Genomic DNA, 19,733 nt, shown 5'->3' with positions numbered 1-19,733 from the left:
ATTTAAAACAACTATGATTAATATATGAAGAGCTTTAACAGAAAAGGTAGACAACATGCAGGAATAGATGGATAATGTAAGCAGAGAGATGGAAATGCTAAGAATCAAAGAAATGCTAGAGCTCAAAAACACTGAACAGAAATGAAGAAAGCCTTTGAAGAGCCTATCAGTAGACTGCATACAGCTGAGGGAAAAACCTCTTGAGCTTGAGGATTTGTCAATAAAAACATCTAAACACGCAAAACAAATAGAAAAAAGACTGAAGGAAAAAAACACAGAATGGAGTACCCAAGAACTGTGGGACAATTAGAAAAGGTGTAACATAAATGTAATGGGAATACTAAAAGGAGAAGAACAGAAGCAATATTTGAAGCCATAATGACTAAGAATTTCCCCAAATTAACATAAGACACCAAACCAAAGATCCAGGAGCTCAGGGAACACCAAGCAGGATAAATGCCCCCAAAACTGCACCTATGCGTATCATATTCAAACTTCAGAAAACCAAAGGCGAAGAAAAAACACTGAAAGAAGCAAGGTGGTGGAGGTGGGAAACATCTAACCTGTAGAGGAACAAAGATAAGAATTACCTGCCGCTTCTCCTAGAAACGTGCAAGCAAAGAGAGTAGAAGAAAACATTTAAAGTACTGACAGGAGAAAAAACAACCACCTAGAACGCTGTGGTCCTGTGAAAGTATCCTTCAAAAGTGAATGAGAAATAAAGTCTTCCTCAGACAAACAAAAATGGTGGAATTTGTTTCCAGTAGACTCGACTTGCAGGAAATGTTAAAAGAAATTCTCCAGAGAGAAGGAAGATGATATAGGTTAGAAACTTGGATCTATATAAAGAAGGGAAGAGCTAATAAATGAAGGTAAAATAAAACCTTTGCTAATTCTTTTCTATTCTTGATCTAACAAATAACAGTTTGTTCAAAATCATAAAAGCAACAATGTATTTACCACTACAGTTTATATTTAAGTAAAATGAATGACAGTAATGACACGAATGACAGGAGGGAGGAATTAGGAATATTTTATTATAAGGAACAATCAGGAATATTTTAAGGTACTTGCAGTACCTGTTAAGTGATATTGTGTTATCTGAAAATAGATTCGGAGTAGTTGTAAATGTATACTGCAAATTTTACAGCAACTACTAAGAAAGTTAAAAAAGAAGTATACTTGATATGCTAAGAAAATAAAGAAAATGGAATGATATAAAATGTTTAATTAAAAACAAAAAAGGCAAACAAAGAATGAAACATAAAAATAGGAACAAAAATCAAGGGCGATGAATAGAAAAGAGTAACGAACATGATAGATAATCCAATCATATCAATAATCACTTTAAACATCAATGGTCTAAATACATCCATTAAAAGACAGAGATTATCAGAGTGGATCAAAAAATAGGACCCAACCATATATTGCCTAAAAGAAACCTACTTTAGGGCTTCCCTGGTGGCGCAGTGGTTGAAAGTCCACTTGCCGATGCAGGGGACACGGGCTCGTGCCCCGGTCCAGGAAGATCCCACATGCCGCAGAGCAGCTGGGCCCGTGAGCAATGGCCGCTGAGCCGGCACGTCCGGAGCCTGTGCTCCGCAACGGGAGAGGCCACAACAGTGAGAGGCCCGCATACCACAAAAAAAAAAAAAAAAAAAGAAAAAAGAAACCTACTTTAAATATAAAGATACAGTTAAGTTAAAAGTAAAGGCATAGAGAAAGATATACCATACTAAGACTAATCAAAGCTGGAGTAGATATATTTCAGACACATCAGACCTCCAAGCAAGTTAAATTATCAGAGATAAAAAGGGGCATTACATAATGATAAAGGGGTCACTTCTCTAAAAAGACATAATAATATATAATACGTATGTGCATAACAACAGAGGGTCAAAATATGTGAGGCAAAAACTGATAGAAAAGCAAGGAGAAACAGATGAATCCAACTATTGTAATTAGAGATTTCACCACCCCTCTAACAGAAATGGACAGATCTATCAGGCAGAAAATCAGTAAGGACATGGTTGAACTCAACAGCACCATCAGTCAAGTGGATATAACTGACATCTATGGCTATTTTATCCAACAACAGAACACACAGTCTTCTCAAGCTCACATGGAACATTCTCCAAGACAGACCACATTCTGGACCATATAACACACCTAAATAAATTTAAGAGAACAGAAATCATACAATGTCTGCTCTCAGATAATAATGGATAATAATGGAATTAAATTAGAAATCAACAATAGATAGCTAGGAAATCTCAAAATACTTGGAGATTAAACAGGAAAAAAGGCAAGGATGTCCCCTTTCACCACTCCTTTTCAATATCATACTGGAAGTCTTAGCTAATTCAATAAAAGAAGAAAATGAAACAAAAAACATATACTTTGGGAAGGAAAAAATTACTTTTCCTTGCAGATGACATGATTGTCTATGTAGAAAATCCCAAAGAAACAACAAAATTTCCTGGAATAAGAGATTGTAGCAAGGTTGTACAAAATAAGGTTAATATAGTAAAGTCAACCACTTTTCTATTTACCAGCAGTAAACAAGTGGAATTTGAAACTAAAAACACAATACCATTTACATTAGTACCCCCCCAAAAATTCAGGTATAAATATAACAAAATATGTGCAAGTTATATATGAGGAAAACTAAAAAAGTCTGATGAAAGAAATCAGAGAAGAACTAAATAAATGGAGAGACAGCCATGTTCATGGATAGAAAGACTCAAGATAACAAGATATCAATTCTTCCATACTCCATCTATAGATTCAATGCAATCCAAATCAAAATCCTAGCAAGTTAGTTAGTGAATATCGACAAACTGATTCTAAAGTTTATATGGAGAGGCAAAAGACCCAGAATAACCAGCACAACATTGGAGAAGAAGAAGAAAGTCAAAGGCCTGCCACTATCTGACTTCAAGACTTACTTTAAAGCTACATTAATCAAGACAGTGTGACACTGGTGAGAGAATAAACAAAAAGATCAATGGCACAAAACAGAGAGCCAAGAAATAGACTCATAAATATAAATAAAGTCGACCAATCTTTGACAAAGGAGCAAAGGCAACATAATGGAGCAAAGACAGTCTTTTTAACAAATGGTGCTGGAAGAAATTCATGTCTAATTTCTTACACAGTTCACAAAAATTAACTCGAAATAGATCATAGACCTAAACATAAAACACACAACTCTAAAACTCTTAGAAGATGACACAGGAGAAAACCTAGGTGACCTTGGGGATGGTGGATTTTTTAGATACAACACCAAATGCATGATCCATGAAAGAAATAATTGATAAGCTGGATTTCATTAAAATTAAAAACTTTTGCTCTGTTAAAGGCACTGTCAAGAGAAAGAGAAGATAAGCCACAGACTGGGAGAAAAATATTTGCGAAAGACACACCTGATAAAGGACTGTTATCCTGGCAAGTATGTGGAGTAGCAGGCACTCATAACTTGCAGGTAAGAAAAAAAAAAAGAAAAAGCCAGCTTGAAAAATGTCAGTTTGGCAGTTTCTTACGAAAATAAACATTTTCTTACCATATAATCACTCCAAAGGAGTTGAAAACTTATGGCCACATAAAACTCTGCACGTGGATATCTATAGCAAATTTATTCATAATTGCAAAACTTAGAATCAACTGAGATGTACTTCAGTAGACAGATAAATGAACTGTGGAACATCCAGACAATGTAATATTATTCAGCACTAAAAACAAATGATCTATCAAACCGTAAAAAGACATGGAGGAACCTCAGATGCATATCACCATGTGAAAGATGCCAATCTGAAAAAACTACATACCGTATGATTCCAACTGTACAACAACATTCTGGAAAATGTAAAACTATGGAGATGGTAAAAAGATCAGTGGTTGCCAGGGATTAAAGGGGAGAGAGGGATGAATAGAGCACAGAGAATCTTTAGGGCTGTGAAACTACTCTGTCTCATATTATAGGAGTGGATACACGTCATTACACATCTGTCAAAACCCACAGACTGTACAACACTGAGTAAATCCTAATATAAAGATGGACTTCGGGTGATAGTGACGTGTCATTGTAGGTTTATCAACTGTAACAAATGTACCACACTGGTGGGAACACTGATACTGGCGGAGGCTGTGCACGTGTGGGGCAGGGGATATATGGGAAATCTCTGTACTCTGCTCTCAGTTTTGCTATAAAACCAAAATCGCTCTAAAACTAGTCTATTTTTTAAAAAAAGATTTTATAAAAAGGGAATGATAAACCCAAAAGTCAGGTTATCTTTGTGGAGGGAGTGAAAGGAGGTGATTGGGTTATTATGGGTGCAAACAAAGGGCTTGTAGGATTCTGGTTAGTTCTTAACTGAGTGGTTGTTACCCAAATGGACGCCTAATGACTTTTCTTTGTCACTGGATCTACCACCCTTAGTGCTGACCTTAGGAGTAATAGCTGTCTAAGATAACTTTTCCTTTTTGTTTAAACCCCATTTTCAGTTTTGCTTTCCAATTTTCATAGTTAAAATCACCCAAACGGATACAATCTCTTAATTTGGATGTAGTACAACTGGGATCTGATTTAGCATATGCCATCACTTAACCCTATTTTGTTTGCCTAAGTGTATCATGAAAGCCTTAGATTATTAGTTACCCCCAACTGCGAAAAAAGATTTTGTCTGGGAAGAACAGACTGTCATTAAAACAACTCAGCATTTTTCCAATCCTAAAAGGCATCTTCCTTGAAAACATTCTGATTAAGCATGTGTGATAACAAGGGCAATCAAGATTTTTTTTAAAAAAATCTATAAATCACCAAACAGATAAGAAGTCAGGCTATTACTCTTGCCCTTGGCAGAGAGCAGCTTAATCTGGCCGGAAGATCACACATTTCCCATTGGAGCCACAGGCTGGAGGTCAGAGCACGGGGCTGAATTTCAGTTCTTGAAAGGAGTGCAAAGAAATGAAAAGATTTTGTTCAGAAAGGAGCATGTTCTCTGCTGTTTCGGCCAGAGCAATACAGAACAATAGCATCTCCACAGAAAAGTCTTATACTGGAGACTGTGTCCTGCTAAGGAAATAAGACCTCCAGCCCACCTACCTGCAGACAGAAAGAAATGGGTAGACAAGGAAAAGGGGCCAACCGAGAGGCCTACATAAGAACACACCATTAATTCTATCTATCAGGCATTTTACGAGGTAAGCCCTTCACCTTCATGGTTTCACTTAATCCTCCAAACAACCTGCAAAGGTTGAGTCTGCTCATTTGACAGGTGAACATGCAGACAGTTGTAGCAAGCTGCCAAAGACTGCCCACTAGTGACTGGTGGAGCCGAGGTTCAAGCCTATGTCTGGCTGTGAATGGATAAAGAAGATGTAGTACATATATACAACGGAATATTACTCAGCCATAAAAAAGAATGAAATAATGCCATTCGCACCAACATGGATGGACCTAGATGTTATCATACTACGTGAAGTAAGCCAAACAGAGAAAGACAAATATTATATGCTGTCACTTATATGTAGAATCTAAAAAAATGATATGGGGCTTCCCTGGTGGCACAGTGGTTGGGAGTCCGCCTGCCGATGCAGGGGACACGGGTTCGTGCCCCGGTCTGGGAGGATCCCGCATGCCGCGGAGCGGCTGGGCCCGTGGGCCATGGCCACTGAGCCTGCGCATCCAGAGCCTGTGCTCCGCAACGGGAGAGGCCACAGAAGTGAGAGGCCCGCGTACAGCAAAAAAAAAAAAAAAAAAAATGATACGAATGAACTTATTTACAAGACAGAAATAGACCCACAGACATAGAAAACTAACTTATGGTTACCAAAGGGGAAAGTGGGGGGCAGAGGGAGGGATAAATTAGGAGTTTGGGATTAACAGATACACACTGCTATATATAAAACAGATAACCAACAAGGACCAACAAGTATAGCACACGGAACTATACTCAATATTTTGTAATAACCTATAAGGGAAGAGAATCTGAAAAAGAATATATATATATACATATATACATATGTGTATACACACACACACATATGCACGTGTGTGTATATATATATATATATATATATACACACATATATGTATGTATAACTGAATCACTTGCTGTACACCTGAAACTAACACAACATTGTAAATCAACTACACTTCAATAAAAAAAAAAAAAACTATATCTGTCTGACTCTAAAGCTCATGCTCTTTGCTTTATATCATACAGGAAAACAACAAGGATTACTGCAGAACTCAGTCTTAAAGCACTACCTCTTAGCAGGGGCTACAAGGCCTTCTCCTGTCAAGTGCAATGCTGGCCATACCAGGAAGATGCGGACCAGCTGAACTTAGCAGGATTCCATTAGGAAGACGGATTGCTACCATCCTTGGTTCCAAGACCACCAAGCCTGACCCTCACCTCTGTCAGCCACCTCACACATGCGTCACCTCGGCCACAAGAGGAACAAGGTGAAAAAAAGGAGGGTTTGCTCAAGGCAACTACACCCCTGTCTGCACCCGGTCCAGCTTCGCCATGAAGCTACCTCTCTCGATGCTTGTTCTACCGCCAGTGATTTCCACCATTACCTAAGGTCCAACATGAGACGGCCCTCAGGAGGGAGGTGCTGCTGTAGATGGCGTGCATGTACATAAGATGAATCATCAGCTCCGCCAGCCACCAACAGAAGAGGAGGCGGCCCAGCCCCCGGAGAAGGATGGAAAGGCTGGCCTTGGGCGAGCCCTGCTCCTGCTGCTGCATCTAAAGTAGAAACAGAAGAAGTCATTAGATGGCACCTCCATTTTTTTTTTTTTTTTAAAGAAGATGTTGGGGGTAGGAGTTTATTAATTAATTTATTTATTTTTGCTGTGTTGGGTCTTCGTTTCTGTGCAAGGGCTTTCTCTAGTTGTCGTGAGCAGGGGCCACTCTTCATCACAGTGCACGGGCCTCTCACTATCACGGCCTCTCTTGTTGCGGAGCACAGGCTCCAGACACGCGGGCTCAGTAGCTGTGGCTCATGGGCCTAGTTGCTCCGCAGCATGTGGGATCCTCCCAGACCAGGGCTCGAACCTTGTGTCCCCTGCATTAGCAGGCAGATTCTCAACCACTGCGCCACCAGGAAAGCCCCACCTCCATTTCTAAAACCTTTCAGAGTCCCCTAGACAACGTTTTTATAAATTTTCGTTTTCGCTACATCTTCTAAGGGAGGGCCGGTTTAGTTTGCCTCGGGAACACTCGGCATTCTTGGGTAAAAAAAACCATGTCTGACAAATACCATATGATATCACATATATGTGGAATCTAAAAATTATGAGACAAATGAACTTATTTACAAAACAGAAATAGACCCACAGACATAGAAAGCAAACTTATGGTGACCAAAGGGAAAAGGGGGTAGGGATAAATTGGGAATTTGGGATTAACAGATACACACTACTATATATAAAATAGATAACCAACAAGGACCTACTGTAGAGCACAGTAATATATTACAAGATGTTCAATATCTTATAATAACCTATAATGGAAAAGAACCTAAAAAAGAATAGATAGATAACTGAATCACTTTGCTGTACAACTGAAACTAACAGAACATTGTAAATCAACTATATTTCAATTTAAAAAAAATTTTTTTAAGTCATGTCCAAGCTAGAAAACTCTGTCCAAGAGCAAGAATAGGGTGGAGGCCATAAGCTAGCCCAGTGCCGAGAACCAAGAAGGGGTTCCGCATCCCTTCACCCCAGCAGCAGCCCTGCCAAAACCCAGGATGGAGGGCAGTTCCTGATGTATCCTAGACAAACACAGAAAAACAAGAGAGCACATATAAGTTTTCCAGATCTTACACTGACACGATTTTATTAGACTGAAGGCTGCCTGGAAATGCAGAGGTGAAGTGACTGCCTTAATTATGAAGTTGTATCTGCACACATTAGCTGGCAGAGGATATGGACTTGGTTCAGCAAGGGCTTGACAATTAGGGCTCCAGACACTACATGAACAAGAGAGGCCCATCCCTAGGGGAAGGTGATCCTGACATGCTTCTTTAACTTCTCCTCTCCTCTGACCATCAAGGCGCAGTGGGTCCCGTGGCAGCCAGGAGGGGTGGCAGGCACTGCCCTTAGAGGTGATGGGCTATCTACACTCCAAGGAGTTAATTTCTATTCCATTCTTGAGCATCTATTCTACCACGGTCTCAAACGGTCCTCTTACAGCAAGAAACAAGACCAAGAAATTCTGGCTGGCGCAGTGAAACTGCGATAAGCTGCATAAATGGCTTTCCCTCTTTTGCCATCTGCTTGGTTAGCTACGCCCAGGAAAGCTGTTGTTTTAAATTTTTTAATGTAAGTTGATCAAATTAACAGGAATTTCCTTTCATTTTCTTCAGTTCACCTCAGAAAGATATTTATTAGGAAACAAAAGTAACTGCCTTGAAGGATCCACCCAGCCAAGTTTGACAGGGGAAGCGCTAGCTGGGAAGGTTATCCAGGAAGGAAGGTGGGGCACAGGGGGATTTGCAGTCTTGCAGGGATCACAGCTCACTGCAATTATAGCCGCAGCACAGCAACCCAATGCAGACCCCTTTCCCTCTCTAGGCATAACTGAGGGTGGTTTTCATATGAATCCTTACGTCAAGCGCGCATGCTACATGCTACAAAGTCTGGAGAGGAGCATCGACAAGCCAGTGGATGGCGAAATCCTCAGTGAGAGACCCCCTACCTGCCCAATCCGTTGTGTCTGCATTATATAGTTGAGAAGAAAAAGGAAATAACCCAAACTTCCAACAGTATGGGCTTGGGGCTTGGTTAAATGCATGAGTGCGCCTCAATCTTACGTAGCCATGAAAACTATTTTTTGATATAAACGTGCATAAATAAAGAAAGGCTGGAGACACAGACACCAAAATGGCAGCAGTGATGGTAACCTTTGGATGGTAAGATTCTTAAGTTATTTTTTAACAATTATTATTTTTGTAATCAGGGCAAAAAGTAATGTAACTTTACGATATTGTGAAGACTTTGGTCCTCTCTGTTAAAGAGGCAAGCCCTCTGTTTCTGCAGCCTTCTTGTAAAAAATGCCGAGTCTCAGGACCGCCCCAGGGGAGCCCAGCATCCTCTCTATGAGCAAGTAAGCCTCTCTCTCTTTTGTGCTACCCATCTTTATTTCTCCTTACCTTCCCACCTCACTTGGAGACTTTCTTAGTTACATGCTGAGTTGCCCTTTGTTCATTCTCAACCCTTTTTCAACTCTCTAAAGCAAACTCATTTTGACCAAATGACCATCAGCAAACGAAGAAACAATTACGAATACAGTGTCCATTAGTCTATGGAGGCTAGGACAGTTCACACCAAGGCAACTGGGGAAGCTAAGACATGAAGAGACACCTAAAACCATTCCAGACCAACAGAAGGGGCCTTTCTTGGTGCCAGGCTCTTGGCGGAAAGCAGATTCCCTGAATGAATGTGATAACGACCTCAAAAGCAGTGTTGACAAAAGACAATCTTTGCACAACTGTCTCCAGTGTTCCCAAATAAGCAACTATGCACATGGCCTGCAGGCCCCTGAGCAGTTGCCTAAGCCCAAGCTCAGGTCCCCTGAAGACCAGAACTGCACCCGAGGCCTTGGAGCATCACTGGGTGTGCAGCCCCATCCCAGGGAGAGGAGAAGCATCTAGACAGGAGAGAAGCCACTGTGAGGTCAGAACAAACAGCCACGCCAGGCAATCAGGAAAATAAGTCTGTCCAATCACCTCCAGCTCCAGGCGACCACATTTCAAGGTCAGTCCAGAGGCCCTCCTTTCCTTCCCCAAACAATGCACGGTCTAAAATGACGCGAGTATCTGTAATTAAGAAGAAACATGAGGTGCGTTTTGTGACTGGCTGGCCTCCCAATAATGACTTCCCTACTTTCCCCAGGGCCAAACTTGCTCTCCAGGTTTAAAAAGGCATACTTATGTGTCACCACTGGACCAGAAGGGCTGGACTTTTCTCTGCAATGCTCCCTTTTTGATGCTGGATGCCTCCCCATTCAAAGTAAGAGAAACATCTATTCCTTAATTGCACAAGTAAACACAGCAGAAGGAAAACAATCCAATTTTTCATTCTATTCGCTTTTACTTAAAAACATGGTTATTAGTCTTTCTTCAGAGTTGCACTGTTATTACAGTCCATTTATATTTGTCCCCTGTCAATTCAGCAGGAGGAAAAGACACACCATACACAGCTCACCTAATGAGCAGGGTGGCTCACTATTCAACCTCTGCATGCAAAGCGTTTCACTTGAGATATTTCAAACTGAGGGGAGTGCCCATCTTAAGACCGCTGGAAACTGCCATCAATGGGAATTTTTAGTTAAGGCTCCACTAAAACATACACATTAACTCATCTGCAAAGTGCATTTTAAAACACGTTATATTTTAAAACCTCATTTCATGCAAATTGCATAAAAAGGAATATCGAAGCCCTTCAAAGATATTCTAGTGATTAAAGATGACAGTTCTCAAAGATGAAAGGTTCTTTTCTTTCACATATGAATAATACCCATGTTGGAGAGCACCAAACAGAAGCCTTCCCCAGAGGCAACTGTTCAACTGAGTTACCTCTGCTCCAACCTCCACGCTTGGGTCAAAGGCACTGTAGCCCGAGTCTTGTTCCTTTGTAACACGGGAGCTTCTCTCCAGCCCAGAGTCATAGACTGTACCCCCTACTCCCAGGAAATCATTCCCTAATCAGACCCTCACTGCCCCTCCCCAGCATCCAGACCAAGGCCAGTAGTACCGAGTGGTCTCTGGCAGAACAGCAAATGGGGTCTGCGGTCAGTGTAGCTGCCACAGGACTGGGACCTGGTCTGGCCAGCTTGAGCCTCCAGACCCGCACGTCCACCAGGTCACACTGCTTCCTCCCTCTAACTCCTGTGAGGCTCACCAAGCTGGCGACAAGGCTCTGTCTGGTCTTTGTCCCTCCCACCCCAACGCGCATTGCATTAGCCTGTCCTTGCCTCTGTGTTACCGTCTGTGAAGTGGGAGTAACAACAGTGCCTCTCTCCTAGGGTTGTTGCCAGGATGAAAGGCATCAGAACATGGAAAGCCTGGTTAGGAGTAAGTGCTCGGTTAGGGTTACTTCTCACAGTTAGCACCATTCCAGATGCACCCTAGAACCAGAGCCCACCCCATACCCTGAGTGGTTTGTCTGGAACACTGACTGCCAGGCCTGGTCCTTCAGGGGCTGGGCCCGCCCCTGCACCTGCAGCCACTGCCTGCATCTGTCTTCCGCTGGCCTCCTCTGAGATCAAGGATGGTCCCTGTCCAGAATCCTGCCCAGAAAGGCCCCTGCTGCTGCCCTCACCTATCAGCCTGGACACCCAGGGCCTCAGTTCTGGCATAAACTTATGTTAGTTCTCACCCTCGGGAGCTTCCCTGGGTGAAATCTGGCCCCTTGTACACAGAGGGCAAGGAGCGACCAAAGAAAAACAGCCAGGTCATTCCGGATTGGCAGGTGGCAGGTTTAATAAGCAAGGGAGCTTACAGAAGAGCCTTGCCTTGGGCGCTGAAAGGCAAGTGGATCTCTGCATCCACTGCCAGAATTTTAAAGTTTAAATAGAGGCCTTACCTGGGTTTAGTCACGTAGTCAGTTCAGACGGTCTCAACAACACCTTCCTCTTTCAAGGTCAAGGCTATGTCCCTGAAATGGCTCCTAGTATGGGAATGGCAGGCAGAACGTATATTCCAAGGGCAGGGGAGGGGTGAGGAGCCTCCAACTGCCCAGGTCCAGACTGCAGGTCAACCAGTGGTCACATCCTTTCAATGCCCTCCTCCAACAACTTACCCCAGAAATGCCCCCGCTTTTGGATAACAATAACAACAATAGTAATAGTTAACACCTCATCATGTTACATGTCAAGCCCCACTATCTATACAAAATCATTTAATCCTTAGGACAACCCTATGAGGGAGGTATTATTACTTTTCCCATTTCATTGATAAGGAAACTGAGTCACAAATAAGGTAAGTAACTCAGCAAAAGCTCTCAAGCCAAAGCAGAGCAGGGATTCAAACCCTGTAACAATAGGATTGGGCACAAGAGTCTTTGCTCTTAACCACCAACCTAGTTCCCTATTTGAGCACTGGCTCTTCTCCTCGGGGCAGGAGCACAGCCCTCAGCAAGGAAAAGCCCCCTGGTCCTCCCACACCCAGGCTCACCGTCCCCCCCATATCAGCTCCTCCCTCACTGCATGATTCAACCTGCTCAGAGTAAGGATGTGGTGGCCCCAGGCTCCCAGCTCAGCAAATAAACAGCATTTCCTGCCTTTCCCTAGACCTCCCCGACCCTGTCGCCCGACCTCACCCCCGGCTCCGTATCTGAGTTCCATAGAACCCTGGGAGAAAAATAAACGGGGCCCATATTCCTGAAACTCCAAATGCCATCAGAGATGGCCTTCAAGTTAAGGCACTGAGGCCTGTTGACAGGCACATTTTCCCCTGTTCATGATTGATGTGTACAAATTTCACATGCCATACATTACAGAGGCACCTCTTCTATACTTGCCTCATCTTGGATATGTAAATTTACACACTAAAAAAAAAAAACAAAAACGAAAACAAAACTGGGTGAAAGAGAACATTCTCCCAGGGTGGACCTAGTACTGTAAATTTATGGACCGTGGTTCGCCCAGCTGGGTTCGTCTCCACGGTAAGGCTGTGCTGCCCCCTGGTGGCAAGTCTCTCTCTGCTCTTTAGAGCTTGTGAGCGTTGACCTGAGAAGCTAAGAGCCAAAATTTCAATACTACCATTTCCTATTAACATTTATTCATTCACACAAGCACTCGTTCAGAGCAAACCTTACTTACAAGCTCCTCCAGTTGGCTTTCTTCTGCCCCCTCCCGGCTTCTCTGAAGGAGCCCTTTCACTACTAGATGAGCTCCCTAGTTTAACTGCTCTCCTTTTAGACCCATTTTTCTCACAGGAGGTAAGTGCCCCATAGACACCCCCAGCAACCGCAGAAACCATCTGGCTTGTCTTTATTGCCCTGTAGCTTATTAAACATTTTGCATTTTCTAGACTGACTTTTCTATGAATCTTCTCAGACCATAGAGAAAGGTTTCAACTTGCCTTTTTGAGTTCCCTGCTTTTGGCAATCGCTACCACTTTGAAAGGGGTAAAAAAAAAACAGAGAGAGGGGACATAGATGCTACCTGGAGTCTCCAGACCTGACTCCCTACAGGGAGAAACCCCTTCATTTCCCCAGGCTGAAACTCAAGAACAAGAGCCTTTGGCTAAGGATTTAGGTGAGCGATAATCTCAAAGCTCGCCTCTGTGTAACATATTCAGGACCCTGAGACCCGCCTCTCATATTCCCTCAAGACCCTACAGGGTACAATCAGAAAGGAGGAGACAGACGAGAACTAAGAAGAATGATGATTTGTCTAACAACAAAGTACAGATCCCATAGGGCTAAGCTCCTTAATGGATAAGAGGCAGTTAGGAAAATAATTTGTTTCCTCTTTTTTTATATATATAAATTTATTTATTTTATTTTTGGCTGCATTGGGTCTTGGTTGCTGTGCGCTGGCTTCCTCTAGTTGCGGCGAGCGGGGCCTACTCTTCTTTGAGGTGCACGGGCTTCTCATTGCGGTGGCTTCTCTTGTTGCGGAGCACAGGCGCTAGGCGCACGGGCTTCAGTAGTTGTGGTGCACGGGCTCAGTAGTTGTGGCTCGCGGGCTCTAGAGCGCAGGCTCAGTAGTCGTGGCGCACGGGCTTAGTTGCTCCACGGCATGTGGGATCTTCCTGGACCAGGGCTCGAACCCGTGTCCCCTGCACTGGCAGGCGGATTCTTAACCACTGCGCCACCAGGGAAGTCCCAATTTGTTTCCTCTTAATGGGTTTAGTCTGTTTCTCTGAGAATTATCTGTCTTCAAGGGAGGGGTGGGGGTGTGCTTGTGGATGTTTAGTCCAAAAGTTATTGACTGCAACGTTAGAATTAAAAACTTACAGTGGCAAGGAGGCTGTAAAGGAGACAAAATTCGGAGGACCTGAACCCACCTTACCCTGGGTCTACCCCACCCTCACCCCACCCCCTGCTCTTCTAGGAACTTCGGATAGTGGTTCTCTACCTCTAACAGCATCAGGACCACGCTGCTGGGCCCCGCCCCCGGGTTCCTGATTCATTAGGTCTGGGGCGGGGCCTGAGAATGTGCATTTCTGACAACTTCCCAGGTGATACTGTAGCTGCTGGTCCAGGGACCACACTTTGAGAATCACTGAGTTAGAAGATCAGCTGTCATCACTAAACCACCTCTTTCTTTTACACAACAATTTTAACCATGATTTTCAAACACAGATTTTAAATTCCTTCATGGCAAAAGAACGATCCTAGGTAACCCAAACTGAGGTATGAGAAACCACGTACTAAACATACATCTGCCCACAATATCAATTTCACTTAAAGATTTGCAGAGGGGAAAACATTCAATGATTTAACTGGCAATGTTTAAACATTAAGGTATTGTTATAATGAAGAAATATACTTCTGAGTACAATGTGTAACTCAGTGAAATTTTTAAGACAAAATAAGGGATTCCTAAGAACCCTCCTATTTGTGCAGGGGACACCTTTCGGGTTGCCCTCCGAAAATGTCAAACACTGCTACTGGCCCTGCTCTTCAAACTACGTGTCCAGGCCCCAGTGTGTGTGCACACGTGTACATGTGTGTGCTTGCACATGTGTGCACTGTGTGTGCATACGTGTTATTGTTCTCACCTCCATGGAGATTGTTTTGTTGGGGGGAGGGAGGCAGGAATGTCCTTTGAGAAACACTGTTTTTAGGGAACATCAATTGATTACTCACACTTTAGGTGAATTAACTTAGTACACGTGTTCCACGAGGCTAGCTGTGGAATGAGGAAAAAAATCCGAACTCGGAGGAAAAGTGAGGTGGCAATGACGAAGGTGGGTTCCCATGGGCTTCAGACAAGGCTGCTGTCCAGACAAGGCTGCTGTCCAGAAGTAGGCAGGCGAGATCCTGGGCAGAAACAGGCACCCAGACCCGAAAGCACACCATTGCTCTCAAACCCTCTTCAACTCCACTCTGTTATCCCATCCAGATCGCCCTGAACAATTCCCAGGCCACGGATGAGCTATTTCATAAGCAGTTTGTGAAAATAAAAGGGCACCTATTATTTGCCAACCAGGAGCTTAGCCAGTTCCTCCTCCCATTTTCCAAGTAATACCATGAGAAGCCAGTTTTCTTTCCTGCAGGGGATGCCTACCCCCAAGCTCCTGGCTGTGCCCAGTTATTATTTCTGGCTGCCACAGTCCACAGAGAATCCGGGTGGGAGCTCCTACAACCAACAGGCACAAGAGATATGCTGACCTTTATTTTGAAGGCTTATTTCCCCAAAGTATTTCATTTATTATCAGAAATCATGACAATAATGTGTGTTCTAAACTTGTGGGCACCCCTGTATGAAAAGACTCACGGATGACCACAGCAATAAAGACAGAAGCATCATCTGCAGAAACACCCATCCAATCCCCGAAAGGCTCTCACCTGTGCGATGAACTCCGGGAAGCTGAGGATGGGCCCGTTGTGGAAGACTGGGTAGTAGAAGACATAGGCCACCACCCAGGGAAAGGAGCAGAAGGTGCGCTCAGCCGGCGGCTGCTGCCAGCAGAGCTCCAGGCTGAAGCTGGTGTAGTACAGGCAGCGAACGGTCAGTGTGAACTGCAGCAGGTAGTACTCATTTTCCGTCTGGTACCACCCTCTCTGCAAAGTCACAGGGAGACAACAACCTTGAGTGTCAAGGAGGGACATCATCCAGTCTCCCAGGAAGGAGATCTCTTCCATGGGCAGAGCAGCTAGCTGTCCCATCCAGGGAGTCGAGAACCACTGAACAGCAGGTAAACATCATCGATCATCAAAACAAGCAATTAATGAGCAACGGGCAGGAGAGTGTCCCTAACATCAGCCATAAGCTTCGCATTAAGCCTGATGCAACACAGAGTGAAGGTTTTCCCAGATATGCATCTGTCAGATACACCAGCGGACAGCATGGAGATCAGCTACATCCAGTGGGTACTCTAACAGCTCCTTCAGCAACTCTGAAGACAAAGAGAGACTTATACAGGCAGAACTCAGGGTACTGCAGGTTCGGTTCCAGACCACCACATTAAAGCGAACACCGCAATAAAATGAGTCACACACTTTTTTGCTTTCCCAGTGCACATAAAAGTTATGTTTACGCTATACTGTAGTCTATTAAACTGTGTAACAGCATTATGTCTAAAAAGACAAAGAACATACCTTAATTTAAAAATACATTATCGCTGAGAAAAAGAAAAACTGCTGTTGATCATCTGACAACGCAGGGTTGCCACAAACCTTCAATTCGTTAAAAAAAAAATGCAATATCCGCAAAGTGCAATAAAATGGGGTGTGTCTGTAAATGTCACGTGGGATTTATGTGTTCAGCATATCTTTCCTTTTGTTCTTCTATCATTAATTTGGCTCCACATGTAGTTGAAGACTATTTTCCAAATAAGCTTTAGAGAAACATCGTCAAAAGAAATAGTCCCTGCCCTCAATGTACCTAAATTCTCATACCGGAGATAGGTATGTAAAAGTATAATTACAACACAGCATGAAATAATAACAAGCACGTAAAAAATTAGGTACAGAATAAAAGACTAAAAACAAATGTGGTAAAATCTTAATATTGAGGGAATACAATTATGGATCATTTTATAATCTTTATATTTTTCTATATTTTCCATATTTTCTATAATACATATGTATTGCTTTTTTCATGAGAAAACAGGTTATGGAAATAGATACAAGAAATAAAATTGGGACAAAGGAAAGAGTTGTTCACTTGATCCATGAGGGTCTTTTAAGGCTTTACACTGAAAAACTAAGTACCAAACAGAGTTTCTATTCCACGTCCAGGACTTCAGCAGCCACCAAGAAAAATCAAGAAAACTGCATGTGTTAAAGTATGGAACTTTAGGGCTTCCCTGGTGGCGCAGTGGTTGAGAGTCCGCCTGCCGATGCAGGGGGCGCGGGTTCGTGCCCCGGTCTGGGAAGATCCCACATGCCGCGGAGCGGCTGGGCCCGTGAGCCATGGCTGCTGAGCCTGCGCGTCTGGAGCCTGTGCTCCGCAACGGGAGAGGCCGCAGCAGTGAGAGGCCCGCGTACCTCAAAAAATAAACCAAAAACAAACAAACAAAAAAAGTATGGAACTTTAGGGCAACTAGTTTCTGGTCATTTGCTCTCTCCCCTTCAGCAATATTTTTCACACCACCAGCTTACATAACAGATGGAATACTTATTCACCACCAACACCCATAACTGATGCTAACAGTCCCCAGATAAAGGATAATTACAACTGGAGACCGTCTTTGAACGTTTGCCAGGTCCCCCAAAAGTTAGGTGTGAATTTGTTTTTATTTTTATCGCAAATCTATTTTTAAGCACACTTATTTAAGTGATCGCCTAGTTTAATCATTCTGGGAAGTTACGTATCTTTGTTAGGAGAGAGACGCTACCCTACTTATTCCCTTAACTCCAGGTTTTGAGACATGTGCTTGAAGTATTCGCCCCAGTCCATTGGTAAGAGTGAAGAAAAATTAAGGTAGCCTAACAACAGCAAGAATTCTTGAATTTTCAAAATGCTACCGTTTTCACAAAATTGCTTAACACGTATTATCTTGTTGGATCCTTAGAACAACTCCATGAGGAAGGCAGAGCAGCTATTACCTCCATTTTCCAAATGACGAAATTAAGACTCAGAGGTTAAACACCGCCTCCAGTTTCAAGAGCAGGAGAGACAGTGAATAGAAGAGACTAGAAAACCACTGGCTCACCCTTCCCGTCGCATTCTTTTCCATGACTGTGCAGATCCAGGGCTCACCAATTCTAAGTGCCATCACTTAAATCAATGAAAAGGTGAACGAATAAGTGAACAAATGAACAAAAATAAAGACACCACGGGAAGCCCAGTTCCACATGACTAAAGAAAGAATATCAAAAGCTTCCCAAGGTGTTCTGTGCAAGGAAAATACCTGCCTTATCTGTTCAGGGACTATCGTGGGCTTCTGATGAGATAAGGAATGTGAGAGTTCCCTATAAACCATGCAGCATTCTACAGATGATTGTTTTATTAAATGCATAGGGGATTACTGCTTTTTTTTCCCCTTTGTTCCTGTGACATCTGGCACCATCCATGCCTGCCCAAACTGGGAGAAAAGGTACAAGGTCAGCGCTGGGCAACCTTCAAGGACTAAGACATAGTCAGATACAAAAGACTGCAGAAGGCAACACCAGGGTTCACATGCATCAACCCCCTGTGGCCACTAGAGGGAGCGCCACCACAGTTCTTCAATTGACTCATGTCTGAAAACAAAGGCATCTACCTGGATAAAGGCATTGCCAAAGGGGCCTTCTCCTTCCCAATGGTAAAACGGAGACTCTTACCTTAACTTCCTCCACATCTTGAAGGCTCAGTGTAGAGAGCAGGAAGACAGAACAGAGCCATGACAGGAACAGCGACCGGAATTGGGCAACACAGAAGGAGATGGCGGTGTGAATAAGAACCATGGCTGTGCCCTGGGTCCCCAGCACACACCAGCAGGCCCACATCCCATAGGCTGTGAGGATCCAGGGTTTGTGCTGCAGACAGGGAGAGACCCAGTGAGAAAGACATGGGGGGCGCGGGGGGGAAGGAAGAAAAAAGAGAAGGGTAAGTTAACAGGCATTGCTATTGAAGGTTCTACATAAAAGAGGGTAATGACTTGTGACCCGTTAACCAAACTGTTCTCACTGGCCTGGGGATTTAGTGTAACACAGACAAAGAGGATTCAGAGGGACTTCCCACATTAACCCCAGAGTGATGGCTGCCTACCCCCAGGTCGCCAGAACTCCACCAGATCCACCCAGAGAAAGGAGCCACTTTCCTGCCTTCAGCCAAAACCACCCAGACCACTGGATCCCACAACAATAAGACTTATGGCTGACTTTCAACAGACATTATGGGAGACTGAAGATGGTTGGAAAAGCTGCCAACCTAGCACACTAGCCCCTGCGTACACTATTCTGCAAAACGAAGGTAAGATAAAATACTGGTGCACATTTCTCGGGAGTCTTACTGAGAAAACTGGACCATCCAAACCACAAAAGGCTTTCTAAAGTTTAAACCAGAGACTTACAAGTAAATCTCTAATTACATTTTTATTTCATTAGCATATTATTCACAGTCAAGTTTGTGTCACAGAAGAAGTATAGCTTACCTGTTTTCAGTGATAGTGAGGTCTTTGCATAGTCAATCCAATTAATACATTTATTCCCATTTTAGGAGAGAATTTTTCTATTTCATTATCAAGTTTTATAGTTATTGACACTGAATAACTAAATAGATAAATTAACATGTCTTTGCTTTTACAATATACTCTTGGTCATATCTGGCTGGTAAATCCTTACTTAAAAAACCACAATAGGGCTTCCCTGGTGGCACAGTGGTTGAGAGTCCGCCTGCCGATGCAGGGGACACGGGTTCGTGCCCCGGTCCAGGAAGATCCCACATGCCGCGGAGTGGCTGGGCCCGTGAGCCATGGCCGCTGAGCCTGCGTGTCCGGAGCCTGTGCTCCGCAACGGGAGAGGCCACAGCGGTGAGAGGCCCGCGTACCGAAAAAAAAAAAAAAAAAAAAAAACCACAATAATGTTTTAACACTGTTTGAGAGGCAACATATCT

At 43.4% G+C, this 19,733-nt stretch overlaps 1 protein-coding gene across 1 annotated transcript in view; it reads right to left on the bottom strand.

Annotated features, from left to right (window-relative positions):
- HHAT (hedgehog acyltransferase) overlaps positions 1-19,733 on the bottom strand; it is a 378,452-nt gene that overhangs the window by 280,036 nt on the left and 78,683 nt on the right. The window contains exons 5-7 of the mRNA XM_081223558.1: positions 18,461-18,655; positions 15,539-15,754; positions 6,587-6,758 (exon numbers count right to left, since the gene is read on the bottom strand). Coding sequence (XP_081079684.1) covers positions 6,587-6,758; positions 15,539-15,754; positions 18,461-18,655 — 583 coding nt within the window. The remainder of the gene's footprint in view (positions 1-6,586; positions 6,759-15,538; positions 15,755-18,460; positions 18,656-19,733) is intronic.

Source organism: Mesoplodon bidens (genome assembly GCF_964165515.1).
Source record: "Mesoplodon bidens genome assembly, chromosome: 2".
In the NCBI taxonomy this organism is placed as follows: domain Eukaryota; kingdom Metazoa; phylum Chordata; class Mammalia; order Artiodactyla; family Ziphiidae; genus Mesoplodon; species Mesoplodon bidens.
The sequence above is the reverse complement of the archived record's forward strand: the minus strand, read 5'-3'. Positions and strand labels throughout refer to the sequence as shown.